The 25,863-nt window shown below is 38.2% G+C and overlaps 1 protein-coding gene and 2 non-coding genes across 3 annotated transcripts; 2 read left to right on the top strand and 1 right to left on the bottom strand.

The window, feature by feature from the left end:
• Nucleotides 1-511: 511 nt before the first annotated feature.
• On the top strand, nt 512-10,496 carry LOC138243131 (zinc finger protein 79-like). The gene is made up of 2 exons (XM_069198632.1): nt 512-1,116; nt 8,387-10,496. The coding sequence occupies exons 1-2, from the start codon at nt 735-737 to the stop codon at nt 9,727-9,729; spliced, it is 1,725 nt and encodes a 574-aa protein (XP_069054733.1). The 5' UTR covers nt 512-734; the 3' UTR covers nt 9,730-10,496.
• A 10,131-nt stretch (nt 10,497-20,627) lies between these two features.
• Nucleotides 20,628-20,699, bottom strand: trnat-ugu (transfer RNA threonine (anticodon UGU)). The gene has a single exon. It is a non-coding gene; the product is annotated as a tRNA-Thr (tRNA).
• Nucleotides 20,700-22,164: 1,465 nt separating this feature from the next.
• trnay-gua (transfer RNA tyrosine (anticodon GUA)) lies at nt 22,165-22,252 on the top strand. The gene is given in 2 exon segments: nt 22,165-22,201; nt 22,217-22,252. It is a non-coding gene; the product is annotated as a tRNA-Tyr (tRNA).
• Nucleotides 22,253-25,863: the final 3,611 nt, after the last annotated feature.

The raw sequence follows: 25,863 nt of genomic DNA, 5'->3' as shown, positions 1-25,863 counted from the left end.
GAAGGGAAAGAGAGGTGTATAAAGAAAATGAAAGGAAGAAAAAATGTATTTATTAGATAAGATGAATTTGAGTGGGTTGTGGAGGGGCAATAGAAGAATAAAATTTAAATCTGTTAAGTTATTGTCTGCATTCTGTCCTTTCAGTTGGTCTGGCCCAGTTCAGTGACTTATTCAGAGATTGCATTTAATATTATATCACAAAACTGAGCAGAGCAGGTGATTAGTGATGTGTGCTTCGATTTAAAAATAGCTTTACATGAAATCCTGGGCTGATAATAATGTACATTATAGTGTCCTGCAAGTAAAATCTGGAAATACATTTTCTGTTTCAAAAAATTCACACTGCGTAACTCGCAGGTGATTCACTCGTCCTGACTAGATGGCGCTAGCAGGTGTGGTGAGGTTTATATCTGTTGCAGGGGTTGCAGAAATACCTCTGTCTCAAAATTCCTCTCCTCAGTTGTTCTGAAGCTGCGGCAGCCCTAAAGAATTACGTCATCATGCTGCGCGACTCAACACAACAGATATTTCATCCACGCGACAGTGATTGAGTCAGTTGTTTAAGCAAAATAATCAAGAAGAAAGTTATTTTGTTTTTTTACTATGCTACGAATTGTCAGCTGTGTATAACGGAATACAGGCCTGAATGCAGGATCTGTGAAGAATAAAATAAGAACGTTTTTGCGTTTAAACTCCACAATTTAGCCTTTGTTTCTGACCGACTCTACAGAAGGATGGCGGAGTGTTTGTTGAATCTGCAAACTGAGCTTCACTCTTTCATGCAGGTTTTGCTCAAATCGATCGTGTATGAAGTTTCAGACGTTTTCAGAAACAGGATGTCTGACTCTGAGTTTCAAGACAAACTCCGCAGCGTCTCCCAGGTCCTGGTGAGACGGGCCGTGTTTAAAATCACACAGTGTGTGGAGGACACTGTTGGGAGTGAAATGGCGCAACTGAAGAAGGAGAACGAGAGCCTGAAGGTGAGATTGCAGCAGTGCGAGAAGGAGTCGGGAGCAGGAGGAGATCAGGGACAGACAGATCGTGTTGGACACACGCTTCCCTGTGAAGTCACTGCAGAAATAAAAGAAGAAATGGACACGAAACTGGAGCTGGCAGGTCAGTGTGGTGACTTGTATGAAGTCAGTGTGTGTGAGTTTAAAAACAATGTCCTTAACTTCCTCACTGGTGAGAATATAGTGGAGAGATACAAAGTGAAGTGGAAAGACTTGTGTGATATAGCGACAGCATGCTTTACTGGAAACTGAAATTATTATAATCCGGTTATGATGCTAAAAACAACTCAGCATCTCAGCAGATTCAGCATCTGTTTCTCTAAATCGGTGTGTAATCCGATGTTATTAGGAAATATATATACAGTATATAATATTACACAATTATTATAATACAAATACAGTATTTGTTTAGCTTTTATATTTGTTTAACATTCCAGTCCACCAGGGTCTGTCTGTAGTAATTCCTCTGGAATATTCTGTCAGGAATATTTGGAATATTCGTGTTTTTATTAACCTTTTTCTCTCAGTGAAGTGTACTGTAGTGACCAGTTATGAGAGGTCTGTATTAACCTCTCATTCTCCTCATCCCCTCATCTGTATTTCAGTAACAAGGCCGAGAACACATTGTTTAGACGTTGTTTAGTCTATATCATTCAGTAACTGGAGCAAAAAATGATGAGCTACTGTATTTACATAATTGTTACAGAATACATTAGTATCTTGTTGTTGAATGTTTTTTTTATCTTTGGAATTATGTTTAATATCTTTTTAATTTATTTAACTTATTTTTAATATAATCTTGGCCAAATGTTTTTTTCAGTGATTTGGGTTTTACAAAAGCAAATAAAATCTGGACATAAACGTGACATTTTAAACAGGATAAAAATGGTCAGTCAGTCGATAGATATATGCATTCTTATGTTTTCTATTGGTCAGGGGTTTGAGGTGCAGGAGCAAGTGAATATTGGAATGTCTCTGGTGAGCTGCAGCATATTGGGGTGTTTTAAGTTTGGGGATTCTGCTCTATTCATTGATCTTGGAGGAGTGTCCTGGATTTTTAAGGAATCTCTGTTCCCAGGGTTTTTCTCTTGGTGTTTCTGTGCGACAATGTCTGGACAGTGTTGTCTGCTCTTATTGATCAGTAGAACTGTACCTGTTTAATTCTGCTGCCTCCTCCCACTGTGTGGCTTTTTTCCCCTGTAAAGAGCTTTGAGAAGCCTCTTTTAAAGGTGTTATATAAAATAAAAAGAAAACTTTATTATTATGATTCAATCCACTGTTGTTGTTATTGAGTGTCTTGCACTCGTGTTAGCATTCCCTTCCCTTTCTGCGAGTAAACTCAAAACAACCCTTTCCCTCATATCAAGTAATGACTCAGTGGAAAATCATCCCCGAGTCTCATTTTCTCCCACTGGTTATCTCTGTGCCCTTTTGCCTTTTTTCCCCTCTTTGTTTTTTTTCTGAATCACTAGCTCACCTCTTTCTGTTTCAGCTGGGAGCCTCTCTGTAATTAAACAGTTCTGTATCAGACTGTCTCCCTTCCTGCCTGGTTCATTTGTGCCCCTCTCTGAATTCACTGTCTAAGCCAGTCACTGCTTCTAGAGTTCAACCTTAAACAGCACACTGAGGACTATGCTTGGGCTTTGACCAATCACCACGCTGTTTTCACATTTAAACCTTAACGTGGTTATTAAAAGACTTTGCTGGTCAGTGCTGATTGTTGCGGTCAATAGAGGTATTTGTTACCAACAAATGTAATGTGTGTTTAGAAAAGTTGCTAATTCTGCGTGTTATTTTTCTGTGTATTTGTTTGCAGTGTTAATTTAGTCTCCAGTTTTTGATTTAGTCATAGTCTTAGTCAAGTCAAGTGTCTGTCATAGCCACCTTTTAGTCATCCGTTTTTAATTTAGTCCAGTCAACTCAATTTTCACTATAATTAGTCTTAATTAATTATCTTAATTAAACTGATTAAAACAAAATTAGTCACATTTTAAGCATTTTTATTTATTTGTATAATAAAATGTATAAATGTATAATAAATACTAAATTGCAATATATAATCAAATGTATGTCTAAAACATATTTAACACATTTTATAAGATTGTCAAAAAGCACAAGTTTTTGTTGCACAGACTAAAGAGTATTGATCCCCAGAAATGTCAAATATCAATACAATAAGTAATTTATTTTTGATTAGTAATAAATAATCTTATAGAGCGACATCGTATGAATCTTTCCTAATAAGTTCTATTTATTACATCACTGTTAATAATTCTGTACTTTTCTATAAGTTGTGTTGAAATGATGTTTTCAAAGGAAGTTTTTTCAAAGTTTCAAAGCAACATTATTTTCAGTTTATTTAGTAGAGGCTTCCACCAATACTGAATTTGTAATAACTATAGGGTAATTACTGCATGAGTTACTTAAAGTACTACCACAGAACAGGAAAAGTAATATACACATTCTTTATCTCACTGATATTATTTATAACTAGGTCTTTAAAATCTATATAATTGGTTTAGACAAAAAACACTTTGTATGTGCAACCAATGGGTCAGTTTTCTTCCTTATGATCAGCTTAGAAAATTTGTGTATGCTGTTTTTTACTTTTTAATTAAACATTTAAAATCATGGCCTCCTAATAATCCCCATCTATGAATTGGCTTCATTACTCTCCTCCCCACTGATAGTGTTCTGGCACACTGTGGCTGCCGTCGCATCCTCCAGTTGGGGCTGCACATTGGTGGTGGTGGATGGGAGTCCCCGTTACCTGTAAAGCGCTTTGAGTGGAGTGTCCAGAAAACTGCTATATAAGTGTAAGCAATTATTATTAAAGTGCAAATGGCACCCATTGCTTCTGCATATATAACTTAGTGTTTAAAACTAAACAATGTGAATTTTGTTTGACTTCTAATTCCCTTGTATAGATGTATCATTACACATCTTTCTCGCCATCTAAATTTATTTTTGCAGAAGCCTATTGTACTTTCAAATGATTGAATAATGAATGAATGAATAATCAATGTTAACTGTTCATAAAAATCAAATGTCTTAACTAAGGATTAAGATGGCACAGTTGTTAATTATAATAATAATAATTAATTGCTTACACTTATACAGCGCTTTATTGGACACTCCATTCAAAGTTCTTTATAGGTAATGGGGACCCCCCTCCACCACCACCAATGGTGCCATATTGCGCAAGAACGCTAACCACACTCCAGCTATCAATGGGGGAGGAGAGTAGAGTAATTGCAACAAACTTTCGAAAGGAGCACACAGCTGCGGACTAGTTAATATGGTTCTATCTAGAGATCATCTCCAGCTCTGAGCTCAATTGTAACAAAAAGCCGTGCGGAACAAAGCTGGAGAGCAGCTGAATTTGTGCTCAGGTTTCAACACTGTTGTTTTTCTAATTAACACTAACTGCAGGGGCTCTGAATCAAAGCTTTTCAATTATTCTGGTCAGTGTGTTAATATGTAGGTCATAATCGTTATTTTTCTGTCTCGTTCAAGCATATAACTGGACATTGATATTTTTATTAAATGACGGCATATATTTTAAAATATTGCAGATCTGGGTAAATTTGCTCTCAAAAGCAAGAAACTTAGAACGAGACTTATTTTCCACATTCAATCTATTGCTGCTTCTTTGCTACACACTGAACCTTTTTATTTTTAGCTTGAACAGAGAAAGCTATGAAGGGGCCTGAATCAAGTGTTCAAAATCCTAAAAGACATCAACAAATCCAAATTATCTACTATTTTACTGGGTTCTAGAGTCTAGTGTCCATTTTTGCTTTAACCTATGCTGGCATAATGATTATGGGTAAATATAGTGAAATATAAACATAACAACTGCAGATGCATGTTATAATAAGAAATCACATTAAAGTCTCCTGGTAAACCAAGGTTTTGAGTTTTACAACTTCAAGTACAACAATTTAATTACAAGAAGAACAAGATTAAGACATTAAAAACAAAACAGACACACAATGAAGCTAATTCATAGATGGGGATAATTAGGAGGCCATGATTGGTAAGGGTCAATGGGAAATTTGGCCAGGACACTGGGGTTACACCCCTACTCCTTTCGAGAAACGCCCTGGGAATTTTTAATGACCATAGAGAGTCAGGACCTCGGTTTTACGTCCCATCCGAAGGACTATACTTGGGCATTAGGATCCACACAGAGCGCAGGGTGAGAGCCCCCTACTGGGCCCACTAACACCTTTTCCAACAGCAACCTTAGTTTTTACCAGGACATCTCCCATCCAGGTACTGGCCAGGCTCACACCAGTTAGTAGTGAGTTGCAGACTTATATGGCTGCTGGCCGTATCACTTGTTGTAAGCAATCTTTTTGCATGTTTTCTCACAAATACAACAGTAGCACCAGATGTCTCAGTGGCTTTCAAAATTAAATTATGCATGCAATTCTTTGAACTAGAAAGATGACTACGCTATCCGTCCATTTCTAATTGTGGTGCAGTGGTTAGCATTACTGTTTTGCAGCACTGGGGCCCTAGTTTCAATTACTGGGGTACTATATTTGCGGAGTTTGCATGTTCTCTCTGGGTTCCGTGGGTTTTCTTCAGGTGATATGATTTAATTGGCTTATGGGAATACTGATCCTCTTGTGAGTGTGTGTTTGTGTCTGTTCGTCTGCCCTGTGATGTGCTGGTGCTATGTCCAGGGTGTATTCTGTCTTGTGCTTTGTTGCATGCTGGGATAGATTCCAGCTCCTCTGTACTGGATAAAGAGATTAGAAAATGGATGGGATTAACGACACTGTAACAACTCTATACATAGTGATAAAAACTGCTATGAGATGGCGGGATCTCACTGAGGATAAATTATTTTATAGTGGTAGCTTAAGGAAACAGTCTTTCCACCTCTCTGGCACATCAATATTCATAACTAGTCATTTAAACAAATTAACTCTATATATAAACATCTTAAGATCCTGGCTCCATGGATCAGCTATCAGCTATGTTTGCACATTCCTTCAGTTCACGTGCATCCAACACACAGTTCAATGCAGAAGATCTAAAATGCAATCCTCATTTCAGTAGCTGTGTAAACATTCTGTCTCTTAACTTCATCATCTTCCTCTGCAGTCTATAACATCCATCCATCCTCCTAACCGCATTATCCCATTTGGGGTTGCGGGAAGAGCCGGAGCCTATCTCAGCAAGCAACGAGTGCAAGGCAGGTTACACCCTGGACAGGGAGCCAGTCCATCGCAGGCCAAGTGTGAGCTAATCATACATGGGGATAGTATGGAGGCCATGGTAAAGGCTAAGGGGGAAATTTGGCCTGGACACTTGGGTAACTTCTTACTCTTCTTGAGAAACGTCTTGGTATCTTTAATGACCACTGAAAGGTAGGACCTCGGTTTAACGTCAAATCTGAAAGACAGTGCCCACTACTGTGTAGTGTCCCTGCCATTATACTAGGGCATTAAGACGCTCATAGACCGCAAGGTGGGCACCCCCCACTGGTCCCAGTAACAGCACTACCAGCAACAACCATAGGTTCCCAGGAGGTATCTTATCCATGTACTGACCAGGCTCAATCCTGCTTAGCTTCAGTGGGCTGCCAGTTGAGAGCTGCAGGGTGATTTGGCCGCTGGCACAGTTTATAACATCTCCTGTCAATTTATCTAAAGTTTGCCTAACCCTTTTAGTAAGTGTTCTTGTTATCAGCGCATTTCTCAGCTTTCCCAAAATTATCTCTTATCTACCTACATCTCTAGTTTTGCATCCTGCAAATAAATCCTCAAAAACTGCTTGTATTAATTTGTTTAACGAATATCATATGTAAATATTGGTAGTAGCACTCTGCATTGTAGAATATCACACTGATTCCCTTTCTTTTAAAGGGCACAAGACAAACTAAGAAAGGGATTTTTCTAGAATAAATATATGCACATCCTGTTCACTGGGGTAATTAAATCCACACTGAGCAATCTCCAATATTTGGCAGCCAGAATCCTTACTGGGTTGCAAGCAAGCAATCACATTACGCCTGTCTTCAAGTCCTTGCACTGACTTCCTATCAGGTTTTGAGTCAGTTTTAACTTTCTCATCCTTATTCAGTACTTGTCTGGTTTATTATCCATTTACTCCCCACCTTGCAACCTTTGTCCATCTGACTCTGGTCTTCAGGATCATCTACATTCTGTGGGTAACGGGACCTTTTTTAGCTGCACCCCAGAGCTCTATCTTCCCGACTCCATAACTAAAAAGGCAAATAGGAGTGGCCTAAGCAACATACAGAGTTGTGTAACTGACAATTTGAGGTAGCCTATGATGTAAATTACACTTTTTGCCGATAAGTTAAGCTTTCAAAACTCGGCCCCAAAGCCATGTGACATTTCACCCTGTTTCATTGGTTAAAGGCAAGGATCAAATGCACCGCCATGTTAACAGGAATGTGTAGTTTTTTTTTAACTGTACCGTCTTTGGATTTGGCCAGGGCTTTAAAGAGATGTCTTAATCCCAGTGTCTGGGTGCTGTAGCTCAGATGGCACTTCAGATCTATTGCAGATTTCAACTCATAATGTGGCTGAGTTCTGTTTATCTTCGGTAATGTTGTACAAGAGTTTTTCTTGGTCTGATTATACATGAAATACTCCTGACTCCAGATCTTTTTTTTCCAGCTGAAAGCATGGAGAACCACAAGCATGTCTTTCTTCTCTAGTTTTCAATTTTCTTTAATCTGCTTATTCTAGTGTATACATCTCATTGTGGCAGTCAATTAACACACAATAAGAATTCATGACAGGAGGTGTTGAAAAGACCATCCAGAAATGGGAGACAGTTGTAAAACAGAAGAAGATAGAAAATGGCAGATCCTGATAACTGCGATTCTTACACATCCGTAGCCCTTAGGCAATGCACAGTCCACACACAGCCTCAGACTTAGGATTGTACCTGTTACAGCAAGCCTGCTTTTTGCCAGACAAAAGTAAATATACAAATGGTGAATCTCATGTTGCAAAATTAATTTCACTTTGAGTTTTACTCCAGTAGGTCATTTTGTCTCATCTTAGTGCACTGAAGCAGAAATGCAAAGCAATCAAGTCCTTGTCACTATCATTGTGGATTATTTTAGTGTTTCATTTTCTTTAAAATTGCAAAACATTTCGTCTTAATTTTTGTCGACTAAATTAACACTGTCGACTAAATGTGTACTATGAAAGGATAAAGTGAACATTGGGGTGTTTTAGTATTCTGTGGTGGTCTGTATAGATGCTAAAAATCCTTATATTGTAACATTTGTTTTCTTGGATCTCCATGTTGTTATTTGCTTTTTAAATACTACTTTCATCCCATGTTAAAGGTCTTGTCCTTGTGTCCTGTATTTGCAGGATTAGAGGCCAGTGCTCTCCCTGACGCTGGGGAAAGGGCTCCTCTTGAACAGCAGCACAGTGAGGAGGAGTGGAGCTCCAGTATGATGCAGGAGACAGAGCTCACTTCTGCAGAAGGGAAAGAGAAACTCAATCAGCAACCCACAGAGAGCAGACAGAGAGTGGAGGATCTGGACTCTGTGCCCATGATGAAGACAGAGCCTGAGAGTGAGACACCTGGATTCCTACTATCTGATGATTTTATAGAGAAGATTACCAATCTGGACCCATACAATATTACAGAAGGTTGTAGTGGACTCGGCTGTGTGTCTGTACAAGAGCACAGTGAAGAACTGGGTGAGTTTAATCTTCCAGAGCAGGACATGGAGCCCCAGTTGATTGACCCTGCAGGCCAGCAGACTGATGCACCTGTTGATAAGATCAGTACTGAGTTACAAAACACAGAGGAGAGTCAGAACAGGGAGGAACAACAGCAGCTCCAACAGGACTTGATAATAAGACCATTCAGCTGCAGTCAGTGTGGGAAGAGTTTTAGTCAATCATGCTTCTTAAAAAGACACCAGCGCATTCACACAGCAGAGAGACCGTTCAGCTGCTGTCAGTGTGGGAAGAGTTTTAGTCAGTCAAATAACTTAAGAAGACACCAGCGCATTCACACAGGAGAGAGACCGTTCAGCTGCAGTCAGTGTGGGAAGAGTTTTAGTCAATTATACCACTTAAAACAACACCAGCTCATACACACAGCAGAGAGACTGTTCAGCTGCAGTCAATGTGGGAAGAGTTTTAGTCATTCAAGTAACTTAACAGCTCACGAGCGTATTCACACAGGAGAGAAACCGTTCAGCTGCAGTCAGTGTGGGAAGAGTTTTAGTCAGTCAAGTACCTTAAGAGCTCACCAGCGCATTCACACAGGAGAGAGACCATTCAGCTGCAGTCAGTGTGGGAAGAGTTTTAGTCAATTATACCACTTAAAACAACACCAGCTCATACACACAGCAGAGAGACTGTTCAGCTGCAGTCAGTGTGGGAAAAGTTTTAGTCACTCAACTAACTTAAGAAGACACCAGCTCATTCACACAGGAGAGAGACCGTTCAGCTGCAGTCAGTGTGGGAAGAGTTTTAGTCAGTCAAGTAACTTAATAACCCACCAGCGCATTCACACAGGAGAGAGACCGTTCAGCTGCAGTCAGTGTGGGAAGAGTTTTAGTCAGTCAAGTACCTTAAGAGCTCACCAGTGTGTTCACACAGGAGAGAGACCATTCAGCTGCAGTCAGTGTGGGAAACGTTTTAGTCAGTTAAGGAACTTAAAAAGCCACCAGCACACTCACAAGAGACCTTCATAGTCCACCAGTGCAGTCACACAGGAGAAAGATCATTCAGCTACAGTCACAATGGGAAGAGTTTTATCCAGTCTTTATCCAGTGACTTAAAAACACACCAATTTAGTCACCAGTTTGATTTAATCATATTTTAGTCATGTCAACATGACAGCATGTGATATCCGAAGAAAGCTTCACAGCTGAAACGTTGTGTTGCCTTTTTTCTCTTTTCAGTGTGGAATAAACCTTTACTTGTTCCTAAAATGTTTATTAGTCATAGTCACTTTGTAGTTACCCACTTTTGATTTAGTATAGATCACACGTAACTAAAGTTTTACTTTTACTTATGGTTGACTAAAATGGAATTAGTTCTAGTCGTGAAGTTTAATTTATATGTATAATTAAATGGATACAAGTTTTAGTTTTATACAATTTTAAAATTAAATCTAAATTGAATTAATTCTTTATTTCTTTGTAGTCTTGGGATGTTAAGTTTAGTCCTGTTTAATTTACAATTAACACTGTTCTCATTGGATAGGCTTGTAATTATGTAACAGCTTTTAACTTACCATGTTAAGCAATAAACATGTATAAAACAGATTAGGATCCTTAACTGTCACACTGTCTCATTAAATTCTACCAAAAAGTTCAAAGTCTTTGTTGCACAATCTAAAGTGTATTTATCCCCAGAGAGGATAAATATAAAATCCAAGAAAAATATATCCAATAAAGAGGGAAATAATAAAGAATCAAGAGATATTGTATGAATCTGTCCTAATAAGAAAATCTATTTTGGCACCATTACTACTAATTCCATATTTTTATATGTTAAGTTTTGTTTTTTTCAATGCAACTATTTTTTGGTTTAATCTGGAGAGGACAAGCGATATATATAAACTTAATGCAATTAAATATTATTTTCTCATATGAAATGATTCACAGATCCTGCACAGAACCTATGCCATGCCCACCTTTATGAGCATCTTAGCTTTTCTCTCAAATAGAACATTCAATCCAGAAATAAGATGGATTATAAAAGCCGACACATTTTCCAAAGCTTTTAATAGTGTTGTCACCCTGAAGGCATGGGTTTCAATCTTACTCTTGATAAAGAGCTTGCTCTATGGTCCTTCTAGTATTGTGCAAATGAGAAAGGCACTACGATGTAGATAATGCGTTGACATATGTACAAACACACAAAATCTCCCGTTCTTATCCTGTTTCAGCTCATGCTTAATAGGAGTGAAGTAATTCCTCCTTTTTCTTGTAGAAATGTGTCCTGACCACCACAGAACAGAAACCTGTATAGCCTGGTTCTGATTCAAGAACGCCTCGCATGTTCGGCCCTTTCTTTAAAAATTTTATGACTGAACCACCAATACTCAGTGTGATGATCTGTAAAAATCTATATTTATACATACAATATATATAATATATATATATATTATATAGTATATTATATATTATATATATATAAAATAATAACTTTTACTTTTTTTTCACTCAGTGCTGGATTTTGGGTGCCAAAGGAAACCTTTGGACTGGTGACAATTTTATCCTGTCTGGAAATTTTATTTTGGAGACTTTTTTCTGCCTGTGTTGTATAGTGCAGCATTCAGGAATATTCCAAAACTGAGTCAGATTAAATGGTTTAAGAAAACCAGTTCAACTGGAACATGGAAGAATAAATAAAATGGCAAAACAGTTCCTATATAAAAACTGAAACAAAACAACAACATAACTGCAGTACATCACACTATAAAACAAAACAACAACAAAAAATAACGTTATGACATAAAAATGTTAAAATATAGAAGCTGTTAAAACATAACAAAAAAAACTGCTATCTAACATGCAATCAGAATCACATAAAACAGAACCTGAGATCGGTATAGTTTCTTTCTTGCTGGGGTATCAAGCTGGTCACTGGTTGGTCCTTTTCAACAGGGATCCATGAATGGTACCCTCATGTGAAGGCAATTCAACACAGGTGACTGGTCTGCCCAGCACAAGAGCAGGCCCGGTTTTCTTAAGCAGCACTGAGTTACCAGGAGCTATGCAGCTCTGGCCCAAATCAGTGTCCACTGGCTTGTGTCAATACTGCAGTGGGAACTCCCAGATGAGTTGAAAATGGTGGTGTTGTAACTTGCTGCTTGGATTGGGAGAAATAGCAGTGAGGCCATTGCTTTCTGGAGAAAAGATGGATTCAGTATCTTGTCTGCGCCCCTGCTGCAGTGAGGGGGATGGTTCAGGGCTGAGGTCCAGTCCTGGCTCTCCCTGGCAGAGTGGTTTAGTTGTACAGTGATGTGCTAATGGAGCAGTTATTCATGAGAGTGTGTGGGTATTTCACAGAGGCTCAGGACAAACCCCCTTCCTGAAAGTCTCCTGTGTGCATTCAGACAGTCACAGGTCAAGAGCCAGGCAGGCAGGGGAACAATGGACACAACAAAATAAAAAATAAAATAACTACAGTGGTACTAGAAGGTTTGTGAACCCTTTAAAATTTCTGTATGTCTGCATACATTTGACCTAAAATGTGATCAGATCTTCGTCTGAGTCATAAAATAGATAAAGAGAACCCAAAAAAACAAATAACATAAAATGATATACTTTTTCATTTATTTATTGATCAAAAAGTATTTTAGATTCTGGCAGCGTAGGGCCCGATGTAAAATATTTCCACTCGCCCTGATCATGGTACAAAATTTTACAAAAAAATGAGCACCTTTAAATGTTTTTCAAAAGCTGCAACATCTGACAAGCTAATTTTCTGATTCTCTGAAAAAGACAAATCGTGGTGAAATTGCTCAGCCACTTTAATTATCGCATATTCGTGTAGAGAGTATTCATTAAGCCGTACACACAGCCTGCAAAACCCAGATTACTGTCCAGATAATGTAAGTCGACAAGGTGTACCTTCCGTTCTATTACCCTACTGTACAAAATGGATTTAAACCTTCTGTGAGCACCGCCCTCCATATTCCATTATATTGTGACTACTAATCTGAGGGTGTCATCTGTTAGAACATCTGTATGGCTCTGTAAGAGGTCTGAGATGTGATTTTAAAAAATCATTTAATTCATTTAATTCTCTGGGACACCTTCTGAGCGAGAAAAGCAGGTCATTAAACCTGCTGGAAGACAAACACAACTGCACAAAGTCATTAGGACCTACACTTGGTGAAATTTCATCCAGTATTCTTTGGACTGCTCCATGTACAGTGTCTATAGCCACTACATATGAGTCAACTTTGTCAAGATAAACAAAACGAAATTCTTTATAGTTCTCTGATGCCCTAAAATTTTTATCGGTACTGTCATAACGTTGCACGAGTTCCAGGAAAACTAAGGGGTCTCTATTCGTATCGCCACCGCCACCAACATGATTCTCATCGTTCATCACAACTGGCTCTCAGTTTTCAAAGTTATCGTTATCAGGTTCTACTGCAGCACCCCTGACCATTACATTATTTTCTACTCCAGCATTCTCATTGTGTGGATCGGGTTGGTCATGTGGAATGTTGTGTCTCTCTCTGAATCTTTTGTGTCTCAACAAAAATGCTTTTTCAAGTTTAATTCTTTTATTAACATACTGACGCGTGATGTTGGTAAGGGGTCGGTCTTTTAACCACTTTTAAAATCACGTGTTTATTCATTTACATCCATCAGCGTTCGGCGCATTTGTACCATAAAATCCCATTGCCAGGTCGCGAAATGCTGCCTTTTGAGCTAAATACGCTGTTGAAGTTATGTCAAAAAGGAAAGTGGTAAAAGACTGGACATTTTTTGGTAGATCGGGTTGTACATCGGCAAAAACAGATTTTTGGCGCACTAATTTTCTCTTTTTATCCATTTCATTAGTGTTCCCCATAGCTAGTAACTGAGCTATGTAGCTCACACACTTTAAAACATTACCACTCGACAAGTCTCTAAACGCACTATTAGTTCTATCCAAAGGTCTGACATGTTTTGATCCAGACAGCGTTTTGTTAACTACGGCCTTCCGTGATGAAATCACCACTGGGCCTAGCGTCTGCTACCCCATTTCTCCCACATCTTTTTCCACTCTCGAAGATGCCGCGTCTGTGTGAATAAGAAATGGGTATTAAGGATTAGTCAGCAATGCTGAATACATCAAAAACAGAAAACTGCGTAAACTAGGAACTTTTAATTAGTTAACATTCCTCCAAAAGAAGTAACTGTTTAAGTGATATGGATCCAGGTTCATATTTGTTTTTGGGTAACCTTTTAATTGTAACTGATAAAAGAGGTGTTTTACAATACAACTTGGCACCGCTTAATTAATACTAACCTTTTTTCATGTTTGTGCTGTGCCTCACGTTTTGGGCCCCACTAACATTATTTGAAGCCTGAGCAGTGTCTTTACGGATAAGAAAAAAAAAAGGGTGTTAGGTGTTGACCATGATACCTAATATCACAAATTACCAAGAAAATAGAAAACTTATGTAAGCAGGACATTTTTTAATTAGTTAAACTCTTAAGTAATACGCACCATTTGTCAAAGATTATTTAGAAACGCTCTGCTTCTCTTCCACACTTTAATTCCCCGTCGAGCCTGCTGCCTGCATCTAATCTAATGGACATGCTCTCGTTAGCAATGGTGTTAAGTTCTCTGCAGCTGACACTTGTGACGCCATTTATGTTCGCTACAGCCATTGGCTTATACCCAGACTCACTCAGAAAGAGAAGAAAGAACACTGTCCACAATACAGATGTACACGGTTGTAATTCTTACCCACTGATGCCGGAGAGTTCTGACGACTCCAACACCACAGATTTATTCCCTGTTGAGCCTATCGCCTGCGTCGGGTGTATATCTGCTGCATCTAATGGAAATGCATCAAACAATGCTGTAATTTCAATTTTAATAAGACGAATGTACATACCCAAGAAAAATTCATCGTCATCCATCAAGTCCTGTAGTGCAAGGCTTCAAAAAAGGGAGTCTTCCACTGTCTGTATCTGCTCTTTGTGTGCCACTGTTCTATTCTTCTGAAGTCCAAAGATCTCCCAAGACTGACAGACTCAGACACTGCAAGCCAAGTCCTTATGTAGGTTTTTAGGTCACTTCACTGTCCACGCCCGAAACCGTAAAGTTCTGAGAGATGTGTTTTTTAGAAATATGAACCCTAAGCCTTTTATGACCTAGCAGTTCCAACTGCAGAGAAGTTGTCAGTAAAATGTAAAGATCTAAACATTCCACAAAAGCTTTACATTTTCTAATCTGATATAATTTTGCACATAATTTTCTTTTTCTTCCCCCCAATCATGAGGTTTGTGGTTGGGGTCTACTATAGCACCCCAACCAATTTAAAAGTGTTTATGCTTAAAATTAGCTGGGGTGTCCGGTATAAACTACCGACTGAGGTGTCTGGACCAGCCACTGACTGCCGCGAAGATGGCCTCTTTGAATGAGGAACACGTCGTTGAGGAAACTGAAGTGGTACATTATTACAATATTTTCTGATGGGGGTTTGTTGTTTCAATCTATGGTTAGGTATGTTATTTTCAACACTTGGCTTTTTCACCAGACAGTGCATCAACCCAGATGGACTTCAGATTTCCTGTCTATTCTGAAAGTGATTCCGGTGATGAGGAACTGAGAATATCTGACATGAAAGAGTCACTACAAATGGTAAATATTTTAGGAAAAGGCACAAGTTCAAGTTAAAGTCTTAAAAGTTATGAAGACACAGACATCCAATGACTGTATAACTGATTCATTTGTGCCCAGTCACTGGAAGCTTTAATGCGATTCTTTTCCCATCCTTATTTCTTTTTTCCCATGAATTTACTCTATAGTAAAGGAAAAGGAAAAGCTGGCAACTGCAGGTATTCTTTGTCTGTGATGAACTGCTTGTGCAGACAGTTATATTTACTTTACAGGGGGTGTAGTTTGGTGGTAAAGCACATGCCTTGCAAGTTTGAGGTTCTGGGTTCAATTCCTGGCATTTCCAGGTGTTTTGTTACCGCCCTCACATAGCAAACGTCTTCGCTTGTGTTCAGAGAGAGCCAGGTTTATAAAATAAAATCTAGATACTCTCGAAGTGCTACAATGTTGCTCTACTGCTTTAAAGGTACTTCCAATGCATTTAGTCTTGTTAACTATCAAATGATTTTAACTAATTTAACGTAATCTACAAGAAAGCCAGAGAAGGTCTTAGATTTGTCTTGGCTGTTAAAGAAGCACCTGTTTAATCTCAGCCGGGATTTCTTGAGAGCTCGTTCAGCGAGCGAGTCCTCCCTCTGGACTCCACACTGAGCTGAAAACTGCGTGAGCTCTTCACTGCGTGTCCTGTACAGTTACATGTGCTCTTGTGTAGATTAACTACATGCAGCACAGTGACAACAACACCTTGAACGTGTTCCGTATGGGAAGAAAAATGATAAATAGAACATGTAAAATATCCATGGTACAAATCAAAACCATGAAGGACAAAACAATGACTTTTGAAGATCACAAGAGATTCAAGAAACACAACCATCCACTTGAATGCTGAACACTTAAGTTAAAAGACTGATTGTTTACCTACAAAGCGAAGGACATGACCTGTAAATCTCTTCATGGTTTATAGTTTACGAAATAAAACAATTTCTTTATTTCTTGCTAGATGATTTATTGAATTTAACAAAATCACAATTAAAAACCTTTTGTGTTAAACTGTTATGCACACACTCTATCGAAGACAAACGTTAGTGTCTTCTGATGTGTGCATACCCATTTCTCAAAAACAAAAAAAAAACTTAATTGAATTTAATTGATCTACTTTTTATGCTTGCATCGTTTTTTTTAATATTTCTGTAATATCTTGTCTTCTTACTAGTCTTGATATACATTTTTCGAACGTGGTGCAATAATTTTGTTATTAGTTTCAGTTTTGGAAAATCGCGGCCAGAAGCTACCGAAACTGGTTCACATAATAGCAGCATTTTGGGTGGAAAAGGGTATTTCTTCATATGAATCCTAACACTTTTATGGGCGGCATTCTAGGACTTCTCACTTCAGATAAAGCTGTCAATACATCATACATTTCTACTCCATTAATATCAGCAGTGCTATTGCTACCGAACGCTAAATATAGATCCTGGCAATACTTCATGAGATTATTTTTAGAAAATTGTTTATTTTAAGTTTTCCAACAAATCTGAACTGTAATTGTGAAATATTACAGCTGAGAATACAAAAGGAATATGAAGATCAAATTCAATGTGTGAAAATTATTTTCTTGGAAGTTGCCAACCTAAATGGAGGCACGTGTGTTTCCACGGTAAATTTACTCCTGCTCCCAAACCAATATGGTGCAGCGATATCTGAGAATGGCACTGTCACTGCATATGAGTCACGTGTTCCAGCTGTCAACCTAAGATACCATGTTCAACCAATGCTAGTAATATTACTGTTGTAATAAAGGAGCAAGAGAGGTGCAGTTGGTAGAGCTGGCGACCCTTAAGTTCAGAATTGTGGATTCAAGGGTCGTTTGTGTCTTTTCTGATCCCTTTAATCTTTTAGTAGGACAGTGCAAGCAGGACGTGATAGTGTACAGTGACAACCCAATGTCGTATGTGCTTTGTGTAATTCAAGTTTCTTACTGCTTTGGGGCTTGATTCAGATATCGCTGTGAAAGCAAGGGGCAAGCAAAGGTTTTTCTAAATCGAGGGTGATCTGCTCACGAGTAAGAATAAACACCTGAGCATTTACTGTTTGAAGATAACACTTTGTTGCAATACTTCTTCTTCTTAATCTCACATAATGGTATTTTGGCAGGGCAAAGAAGTGTAGCCCTTGTACAACTTTGATAACTGATTAGAGCTTTAAGTTACAGCAGCAGGAGTAGCAGTAATGGCAAGATCGTATTTGGAGTCCAGCATTTCTAATTTCTTATGCAGAGCCGTCAACTCCGAAAGCACTGCTGAGCGCAATAAGGAATTGTGGCTTCAGATCGCTGTAACTTAGAGCTGCCTTGGTCTGTTCATGCTGCCTACACGCTTTGAATTGCTGGCATTTTCTGCAAGCGTTCCATTCTGAGGTTTCATGAAATTTCTTACATTTGAGACAACACTAAAATATTTCATTTGGGTTACCTAATACAGTGCAAACTGTATCTGCATGGGGATCCTGTGGCTCATGAAGCCATTTGTTATTCTGTTGTGAGGTGTGAGGGGCAGAATGCAAATCGAGTTGGTGAATAGAAAATGAAACAGGAGTCACTTCTTGAGCTATGAATTCCAAAAAGTATGAACACCCATGGATTTTAACAGTGCAGAATACTCTGCAAATTGCACTGAGTTGCTTGCTTACTTCTGCTGCTTTTACAGTCATTCACTGTCAGCAAGCACTGGAACAATTCAAGAGAGGTAAAAACAGAAGCTATCAGGAGTGGGAGTTGAACCCACCCCTCCATTTGGAGACCAGAACACCCAAGCCAGCTAGAAAGACACACATCCTTGAGTTTTGCACCTTAGACCACTCGGCAATACTGACAAGCAAGAGTAAAAAGGTGTGCTGAATGCACACCTGACTAAACTGAATTTCTTCCCTGAAATGATTTGCTTGTGAAGAGCCAAGTTGCTTTGAACGGATCTTGGAAATCAAATATACGGATGGATTCAGAGTGTGCTTTCCAAAGTTTGTGTAACATTTTCCTTTGCTAGGGTACAGTTGTATTCCCAATCTTGATTACCTAAAACCGGGTCCCATCATATAAAACAGCTTTTCTTCCTGGGGAACAAAGGTTGTTTTCAATATTTCTAATTTTGGTTTCAAGATTGCAATTTAGTGTGATTTTAAGAAACTATTTAACATCATACGTGATCTAATTTTCCTGAGCAAATGCGTTTTTCTATTGTAATCTCTTGTGAATGTGTGCATAGGTTTCATGGTTTCAATATAAGACTATAAAATGTCTTCTTTGTATTATTCTGTAGTAATTTGTGAAAAGACAATAAAGTTCTTAACAAATCCCATATATTTTATTTCTGCATTCTGTTAAGGCTATAACAGATAACTTTTCTCTACAATTTTGAGACAGAGTAACAAGTAGAGACGTTTTGCAAGTTACTTGACAATCTAGATAAAATAAAATGGAGGTGAATAAGGAAGGCACAGTAGGTTTAGAAGACTGATAACTTAGCTCTTGGCCACCATCCCATTGCATTCAAAGTCTCAGCCTACTATACTATGGTGAATCAACGCTAGTAATATTACTGTTGTAATAGAGGAGCAAAAGAGGCGCAGCCAGTAGAGCTGGCGACCTTTAAGTTCAAGATTGTGGATTCAAGGGTTGTTTGTGTCCTTTCTGATCCCTCTAAGCTTTAAGTAGGACAGTGCAAGCAGGACGTTATAGGGTACAGTGACCCCGAGTGCCTTATGACCATTGCCTGATTCAGCTTTCTTTCCATTTTGAGCCTCGATTCAGATATTGCTCTGAAAGCATCGGGCGAGCAAGAGTGTGTCTGACTCGAGGAAGATCTGCTCACAAGTATTAAAAACTTCAGCATTTACTGTTCGAATACCACACTTTGTTAAAACACGGCTGCTTCTTAAGCTAATGGGTAGCGTTTTTTGAGCACGCATTGTATAGTTAATGCTGTTATTATTAAAACCTTAAATTCACATAATGGAATTTTGATGGCGCAAAGTAGTCTAGCTCCTGTACAACTGTACATGCCCTCTGATTAGAGCTTAAAACTACAGTAGCAAGAGTAGCAATAATGGCAACAACGAGTTCGGCATTTCTCATGTCTTCTGCAGAGCCATCTTATCTGAATGCACTGCCCGAGATAAAAGAGGACTTGTGGCTTCGTTTTTACAGACTGCTGCGTTGCTCTGTTCATGCAGACTACACGCTTTAAATTTATGACATTTACTGCAAGAGTTGATTTTCCAGGTTTTTTTTTAATTCTTCGCATTTGACCACGCACTAAAATATTTCATTCAGGTTCGCCGAATACATCATGAAACCGGTATTTCCAACGGTCTTACATGAAACCTTTTTGTTATTCTGTTCTGAAGTTTGAAAATGAAAATGAAAAGGGGGTCACCTTCATAGGCATGAAAGAAGTCCAAGCCACATAAAAACCCGCGAATTCTCACAAATTGCCTTGTGCTGCACCTTTCTTCTGCTGCTTTTATAATTCGGGCTTCAACATTTGAATGCATATCTTATGATAATCACATTCACGTGCTTACGAAGCTTTTTTCTGTCCGTTGTGTTCTTGCGAAGCAGTTTCTCCGTTTTCCTCCTATTGTGATTGTCAGCGAGAACAACAAGACTGGAACAGTGTAAGACAGGGTAAAACGCCTTACTGTCGGGAGTGGGATTTGAACCCGCTCCTCTATTTGGAGAGCGGAACACACAGCTTAAAAGACAAGAATCTATGAAATCGTTATTTTAAACCATTCGACTATCCTGAAGAAATGTATGCTGAATGCACCAGTTGCATCTGATTTTCCGTAACTTTAGGACGATTGACACAACTGGAAGAACACAATTTGTGGCGTTTAGCATGACATAGTCTTGCAGGCAGACAATGTTTTGTCCCACTACTTATATAATTTTATCGTTTACTCGTTTAAAAAAAAAACTCGGTCTTCTCGTTCCTAAGTCAGATTTTTAGTGCTTTTGAACGGTTCTTCCAACCTAGACTGACAGCTCACTCGATCTGTTTGTGATCAGACCATGGAGTGGGGGTTGTACCAAACGCACGTTCCTTCCCAATGCTGAGACGATCATTTGAAAGATGGGTGTGAAGAGAGACAGGCTTTGTCGACTAAAAAACAGGGCAGGATATGCACGAACACTAATCACTGGCGACAGTTATGTTCTTCTTACTATAGAAACCCCTACATTGCAAATTTTTTAAAGACTTTGAAACTAAAGGAGAGTGGTGACAAATGAAACAGGCACGGGTGGGGCTTGAACCCACGATCTTTGGTTTACAAGACCAACACCTTACCACTTGGCCACCGCGCCTTCAAGGGTGGATAAATTATTTTTTTCTGAATCTTGTTTACATCGCCTGGAGGCAGCAACAACAAAAAATAGGGATTTTTAACAAGGAGATATGCAGCAGTGGTGTAATCCCAAAAGATGCCCCCGAAGAGACTGGAGCTTTAATCCAGCTCCTTAGAGCGCTCGGCCGCATTACTCTCGACAGCGGCTCTTCAGCTCTTGTTGTCTGACCTAGTGGTGTTATGACGCATGGAAGTGACTGCAACTTCGTTTTCTGAGATGCTTTCTCTCACGAGGTGAAACCTCGACTTCTTTGGCACCTCTGGATATACTTCTTCTGTAGAGCAGGCTTTCACACCTTAGCTTATAGCACCCTTCAAGTCATTTTATTTTTATAGAAAGATGCATTCCTGTTTTAAAAATGCTTTATGAGGCGTGTTTGATTAAATGGACAGTTTTCTTATTGTAGAATGCAGATCTGTGCAGCAATTGTACTGGATTTGACTGGGATTCTGAAATATTTCTTGCAAAGGTATTTAGACTTTCATGAACCTATACTAAAAAACAGACCTGAAACTCCCTAGCTTCCAATCTCTGATGTTACTGTCTTGAAACTCAGACGTGATGTTCTGCAGTGTCCCTTTACTCTCGTTGTTTTCAAAACGACCTCCGTTGTCGGGCGCAGTTGAAGTGGAACTGGCCTGACTGCACTGGATCAAAATGTCCCTTAATGGGACTAGAATGAAATTCTAATATACGTATATTGTTATAGGTCAATTAGACATCTCTGATTTTACAGTATGTCCATTATACATAAATGGTTGAAGTTCTATTATACGGATACATTTAGAGGACTATTATACCTATATAGTTAAAGGTCTATTATACATCAAAGATAGGTTTTATAGGTGTAGAAACTAGTAAATCAAGCCAATGATTTGGTTTAGAAATTTATTCTGAAAATATACAATTATTCACACCTGAAAAATATGTAGTTCCAATTATGCATTTTATACAATATTGTATTAAACATGATAATGTTTATTACAATATTGTTTATTACAATATATCATAAAAAACGCAACTAGTAAACTTCAGCTATAAATTATAGTAACATGGGAATATATATATAGTAATGACAAACACAAACTAATTACATTAACACGCTAATATTTAACTCAAAACAACATTTCGATTCAAATATAAGTTTTAAAAATCACAACTTCTATATTTCCACGAAAATATTTTTAATGTTGCACAAACACTACTTTCTAATAAAGATAGAATTAAACTGTTCTGTGTCTCATGGTGATCCCCCTCTCGATACTGATGAATTGTTTAATATGATCCCTCGAGAAAAAAAAAGTGTCAATATCCGCCTGGAACGATTGATGCCCCATCAAACAATTTTTAATTTCCCCGGAAGTTCATACAGTAGAAACCTGCTTTGTGGCTTAAATTCAAGGGAAACAATGCTCCCTACACCCCTTCGATAGCTCAGTTGGTATAGCGGAGGACTGTAGGGGAAATAGTAAGGCATCCTTAGGTCGCTGGTTTGACTCCGGCTCGAAGGAATGTTCTTTTTGTGAACTTTAATCAAAGAGATAAAATAGCAAATCTTTTTCACTCAGACGTTGATCAAAAGCTTAATAAACCACGAAGCAGACCCAGTGGGCAAAAGACGTATAATATACGTCTATTAAACGCATACCTTAGACGTCTATATGTGGTCTGCAATTTGTCTAGAATGAAATTCTAATATACGTCTAAAGTTATACGTCAATTATACGTCTATGTTTAGACGTTCATTATACATAAATGGTTGGAGTTCTATTATACAGATAAATTTAGAGGACTATTATACATATATGGTTGGAGTTCTGGATAACTTTAGAGGTCTATTTTACGGATAACTTTAGAGGACTATTATACGTATATGGTTAGAGGTCTATTATACGGATAACTTTAGAGGTCTATTATACGTATATGGTTAGAGGTCTATTATACGGATAACATTAGAGGTCTATTATACGTATATGGGTAGAGGTCTATTATACATCAAAGATAGGTTTTATAGGTGTAGAAACAAGTAAACCAAGCCAATGATTAGGTTTAGAAATTTATTCTGAAAATACACATTCACACCTGAAACATATGTGTTTCAAATTATACATTGTATACAATCAATCAACAATCAACATATGGGCAATAATTATAAAAAACACAACTAGTCTTAAACTTCAGCTACAAATTCTGGTAACATGGCAATATACAGTATAGTAATGACAAACAAACTAATTACATTAACACACTAACTCAAAACCACATTTTGATTCAAATATACATTTTAAAATGTACAACTTCTATATTTCGAAGAAAAAAAATATTACAATGGAAGTTAAGACGATTTTTGTCCACTATTTGCAAACCCTGTCTAATTGTCCTCACAGTTAGAACCAAAAACCTATTATTTTCAGTGTCCAGATCTCCTGGCCCCCTGCCTTGCATATGCATTCTTCAAGTAACACATTGCGTGCTCCTTTATTTCTTTTTCTGTTGATGTAGGGTGGGACTTCAGCACCGCAGCTAGGAGAAAATTATATAATATTACTTCCCAAAAAAATGATGATTAATATAAACTTTAGTATAATCTAAAAAATGAACGGTTTACTAAGCTCAAAGCTGAAATAAATGTATAAAATTTGGCTTGCATCATAGCAGTTGAGCAATAAAGTCTGTCCTAATTAAAGAGTACCCAAAGTTTGAAAGTACAACATAGAATAAGAATACAGAAACGGCAAAAACGATTTTGTGTCATCTTCCCCATTCACACTATTTTTATGTCCCATTTTTTGCTTATTCACGTACTATTTTAATCAAAATAATATTAAGAAAGATCTGTATGTATTCAGATAGCATTATTATTGTTCATACTTACTCGTCAAAAGAGGATTGCTGAGATATTTGCGGATATACTTCTACGTTTGAAAAACGTGTCCAAAATGGTGACCAACGAATACTAGCAATGCATTGTGGTATATAACCGGAAAATATGCTGGGTTCGATATTTTCTCAACGTATGCGTTTATTAATGTTGTCGATATTATGGTTGAAATTTAACATTGATAATACATCGCGGCTATGTGCCCCCTGCTATGAGCTGATGTGCAATTTTAACGCATGCAGTTAGTAAGGATCGTACTGTTTTATGGTATTATATATAATGACATTATGGAATAGGATGGGGACAGGCCTGGCATCACGGGGGGGAGGGAGGAGTGTCGCCCCTTCAGTTTTGGGCAAAAAGATTTACCTAACTTAATTTGCGCCCTAAAAAAATAGTTGTACTTTGTCAATGGTCAGACAACACTAAATGACACGAACAGTCACTCAGTCTGTTTGATGGGCAGGAGGGCTATCCGTCCAGGAACTGCACATATCAGTGTCGTTATTGAGTGTCAACATTACGATCCTGTTTGCTCAGGTGGACCGATTCCTTGCAGTAGTTTATCATTATACTTAAAATCGTTATATAATTAGGACTAGTTATAGCAGTCTGTGCTTTCTGTTGGTTTTACAACATTTTTTTCTTAACGATTCAGAACATCCATGTAGCTGCAAAAATGAACGCTTATGGTACTTTTCGCTCCAGGCAATACAAACTGTGAGAGTGACGAAAAATGTGAAACTGAACTTCATCGCAAATACCAGATTGCTAGTCGTTATCTTCTATCATGAAGCACTAATCAATGGCATAGCTGCGAGATTTCATTTGGGTAGCTGCACCATACAGCTCCGTTTCAACCGAAATATCACTCCCCCCTCAGAATTTCAGAAGCCCCCCTACAGCTTTTTCACCGGGCACCGCGCACTGATGGGGGACGGGGTGTCCAGGAAATGGTATCAACTTTTCTCAAGAAAATAAAAATATAAACTCTATAGGCACTCAAACATTTTACTGTTTTTTTTCAGGCAGGTGGCAAGACCCCCTCAGCAAAACCCTTGTATGCCAAGCTGTGGGCATTGATTCCTCGAATATACGTATATTCACGGCGAAAATATGGCTATACGTATATATACGTCGCCTCGACGTATAATCAAATATAATCATTAATAAACGCATATAAAACGTCGAAAACACATCTAACACAGTGCCTGAGGCTTTTTACATTATGTATCGTGTGTGCCGCAACTAGGAGTATACGGCACTCTGCACAGTGTACGAAGTAAATTATTTTCGCAGTAATTAATTTACACGTGTATAATAAATATAGTAATAAATATAATAAATTAATTATTGCGAAAAAGTAATTAATTTACACGTGTATAATAAATATAGTAATAAATATAATAAATTAACTTCGTACACTGTGCTTTGATATGGATGTTCATTTGAAGGATTTGAGGAAACTATCAAGGATCTCAGAACAACCAAAGATACATTTGGGCATCTACTATTGGTAAAGATTAATGAATACAGTAAGTGTGAAGTTTGCACACACACGAGAGAAAAAAACCCGTTTTAATTCACTTCATTAAACTGACGGTGCGTGTAGCAGAGGATGGTTTCGATCCATCGACCTCTGGGTTATGGGCCCAGCACGCTTCCGCTGCGCCACTCTCCTGACAGCTGTCGTGGTGTGATTCAACACAACTGCTCTATCTTTGCTTTCTAAAAGTGCGCCCGAGATGAAAAGTCTAAACGGTAAACGCAGACGTCACTTTGAGCACTTGGTCTTTTATAGTACAAATATCACACGCTGCACTACATGGGCGTGTCTTCAAGATCGTTGTGAACCAAAGCTTCTGCTTTCCAAGGCAACTGATTCTTTCGTCTTTAATTCCCAAATCTTCAATGAGAATCAGTGAAATGAAAACCAAACACATGTACACACTCGCGTCCTAGCGTGAAAGAAAAAAGATGGAAGCATTTGAGAAATAACAAGAGTAGTCTGAACAGCTCCAGCCTGTCAACTGCTCTACAAAGTGATCGCTACCTCCACACCCAGTTTATAACACTGAAAATGATTCAGGAAGCACAGCAAAGTTCTAAAAGCAGAGGTTGAAAAGCGTCTAGATACATAAAATGAAAATTTCTCAAAAGTAATATCTTCATCTTTGAAATATTGTCATCCATATATTTTCGTTTTTCTCTTTTTTACATTAAAAAATTTACAACTTCTAT

This window comes from Lepisosteus oculatus, chromosome 14 (assembly GCF_040954835.1).
Source record: "Lepisosteus oculatus isolate fLepOcu1 chromosome 14, fLepOcu1.hap2, whole genome shotgun sequence".
Classification (NCBI taxonomy): domain Eukaryota; kingdom Metazoa; phylum Chordata; class Actinopteri; order Semionotiformes; family Lepisosteidae; genus Lepisosteus; species Lepisosteus oculatus.
The sequence above is the reverse complement of the archived record's forward strand: the minus strand, read 5'-3'. Positions and strand labels throughout refer to the sequence as shown.

Excerpts from the sequence above, each read along its gene's own strand:
- LOC138243131 (XM_069198632.1), top strand. The coding sequence starts at position 735 with ATGGCGGAGTGTTTGTTGAATCTGCAAACTGAGCTTCACTCTTTCATG. Across the intron at positions 1,117-8,386 it reads CACGAAACTGGAGCTGGCAG|GATTAGAGGCCAGTGCTCTC; the intron begins GTCAGTGTGGTG and ends CTGTATTTGCAG.